This window comes from Anneissia japonica, unplaced genomic scaffold, assembly GCF_011630105.1.
Source record: "Anneissia japonica isolate Jap-2015-1 unplaced genomic scaffold, ASM1163010v1 scaffold708_len118720_cov121, whole genome shotgun sequence".
In the NCBI taxonomy this organism is placed as follows: Eukaryota; Metazoa; Echinodermata; class Crinoidea; order Comatulida; family Comatulidae; genus Anneissia; species Anneissia japonica.
Genome location: NW_022749689.1, coordinates 55,845 through 58,406, shown reverse-complemented (window position 1 = coordinate 58,406; position 2,562 = coordinate 55,845). Strand labels below are relative to the sequence as shown.

Sequence of the window (2,562 nt, the reverse complement as noted above, 5' to 3'; positions counted from 1 at the left end):
GCCCGGTTCCTTTTTTGGGCGGAGAAAAATAGGGGAAATAAATTCACCATACTCCGGACTGGAGCGCTCAACAATCTGTTTGGCTAGGAAATTAGCGATCTCAGCATCAATTGCTTGCTGCTCAGTGGGGGAAAATTTAGCTTCGGGATGAAGATTATAACCCAATTGAAAAGGCATAAAATCAAACTCGACTGTACAATAGCGAATGCATGACAAAATAAATGAGTCAGAGGTAATATCATTCCATCGATCTACGCAAAATCTCAATTGACCAGCTACAAAAGGTGTCTGATTACTAACTAACAAGCCAATCTTACCCATATAACCAACCTCTTTTCCTAGTCTCGGCTCCTCTTCACTTGCGGCGCAGCTGCCCGCCCCCGAGTGGTTCGTAGTTGGGAGCCTCGTCCGCCTAAAAAACCTCGATAGTTCGACTTGAACTGCGAACCTTGTCGACTTCCATAACGTCTAGCTCCTGAATATGGCTGGTAGCTCCTGACACGTGCTCTCCTGCTGGTTGCTACTCTTTCGCCTACTCTATTGGCCTTAGATAAGTCGTCGATTTGCTTAGAAATGTCCCCGAAGAGATCTTTCGTTATTGGAGTCGATGGTCCACATAATGCTGCAAACCGTGTATTCAGATCTGGTTTGAGCATTTCGCGTCGTTTTAAATTCAACTCACGATTAGCCGCCAACGAAAGTACAAGTGAATGAGTAAGTATGGTCCTCATCTCTCCCGACGACTCTTGGCATGCTCGTAGTAAAGCATACATGGAGCTCATAAATAGGGTCTGTGCTTTTTGCAAACCAACATCCACCGCCTTGGATCCCGGCTTCATCTGTCCCCAGATTGGTAGATTTATCCTTGGCGTCACCAAACTCTCACAATTCTGAGGCCTTGGGTATTTAGTCACAAGCTCGGCCAACTTTTTCTTAGGTAGTTTACCGCCAATGAGGTCAGAGACAATTGCAGTCAGTTTAACGTCGACAGCCGGTCCTGTGGGGTCAGCAGTACTGAACTCAGCAGGCAAGTCTGAAAACCCACTGTGTTGGTCTACCTCAGGAATTTGTTCTCGTTCCTTTGCATAATCATCGATATTTTGCACTGCCTGAGCGGCTGGAAACTCATCTTCCAGGTCTGTGTGATCGTCATCGTCACTCCTGATCTCTTCTCTCGCATAGAGGAGGTCTTTAACATTGCGCATAATATCATTTTTCATGTCCGTCACCATGCTTGACATAGAACTAACTAACTCGTCCTTGAGTGTAGCAGAACTACTTAACGGTGTCTCGTTTTGCTCAGTCATCATAATAACAGTCTGGAAAAAAGGAATATAAAAAAAAATGATATACTATCGATACCTAACCACTATGGACTAGACCAAACCATAACGTCTGTGGCTCAACACGGCTCCTAAAATCATAACCGTAACCAATCCAATAAAAGCCCACATGCCATACATACCATACTGTTTGTAGCTAGATAGGCCCCTGTATGGTCATGACGCCACAAAAAGTGTTACGTCAGATCCTATTGTTATATTAGGGCTATGTTACGGAGACCAACAGCTTGCTCTGCGAGCACGTTTTAAGAAATTAATGGTAGTTAATCATTATGCGCACATTCCTACCAAGTAAAAAATGAAGAAGCTAACATAATTCCTTCTTGAATTTGTGTAGTAGGGAAACAAACAGCTTTCTTTCCCTCTCTCAAGTGCGACCGATAGTACACACATGGAGCAAAATACAATAGTCACTTCCATAAGTAGGCCTACAGCGAAACGTGCCCAAAGCTGGAAACAAACAGCTTTCTTTGCCTCTCTGAAGTGCGACCGATAGTACACACATGGAGCAAAATACAATAGTCACTTCCATAAGTAGGCCTAAAGCTGGGTCACAGTGACTGGAAAATCCTCAAACTAAACATTATTATAGACCTACAATTTTAATAATACCCTAAAGGCAAACTAATAAGGTAAAACCTATTTACCAAAAACCTTGAACGAAGAACACACACACACACGTCGGGACTTCACGGGTTTTAGTAGCGTTATGCTTTACGGTGGCTAGTGCGCCATCTCATGTTGGCCCTGAAGTAGCAGAGCTGCTGATATCGTAGAATGAATGTTTCATATACAATAGAGGGATGGGGGACAACAAAGAACGTGATGTCAATTGAATTTGGAGCAAGATATTCGAAAACGAGGCTCGTGAACTGGTGCTACAGGATTTTAAGCTAGTGTTAAAAGATAGGGAATTTCCTAAAATGGACCGACTTCAAATGCTTGCATTCGGTAACCCCATAACAAAATCGTGTTAAACTTTAGATATTTCAACGTAACTTTGGCCGTTCTTTCATTTATATGGGTTTTCACTTATGAAAATGTCTCATTTATGTGTAAAATAACAGTTTGCCCCAGTTTTTGTTTCGTGAATTTTGCATTAGACAGGGAGTCAGCTGATTCACTCAACCGTAACGAGATGTTAACACAGCCAACTGATGATGAGAATGGTCGTCGCGAGCGGAAAATTGAAAAATCGGGATTGGCGAAAACATTTAAT

The 2,562-nt window shown here is 42.8% G+C and overlaps 1 protein-coding gene across 1 annotated transcript; it reads right to left on the bottom strand.

Annotated features, from left to right (window-relative positions):
• Positions 1-211: 211 nt before the first annotated feature.
• Positions 212-1,307, bottom strand: LOC117121131. Its single transcript, XM_033266232.1, has one exon. The coding sequence runs from the start codon at positions 1,305-1,307 to the stop codon at positions 339-341; it is 969 nt and encodes a 322-aa protein (XP_033122123.1). The 3' UTR covers positions 212-338.
• Between the last annotated feature and the right edge of the window lie 1,255 nt (positions 1,308-2,562).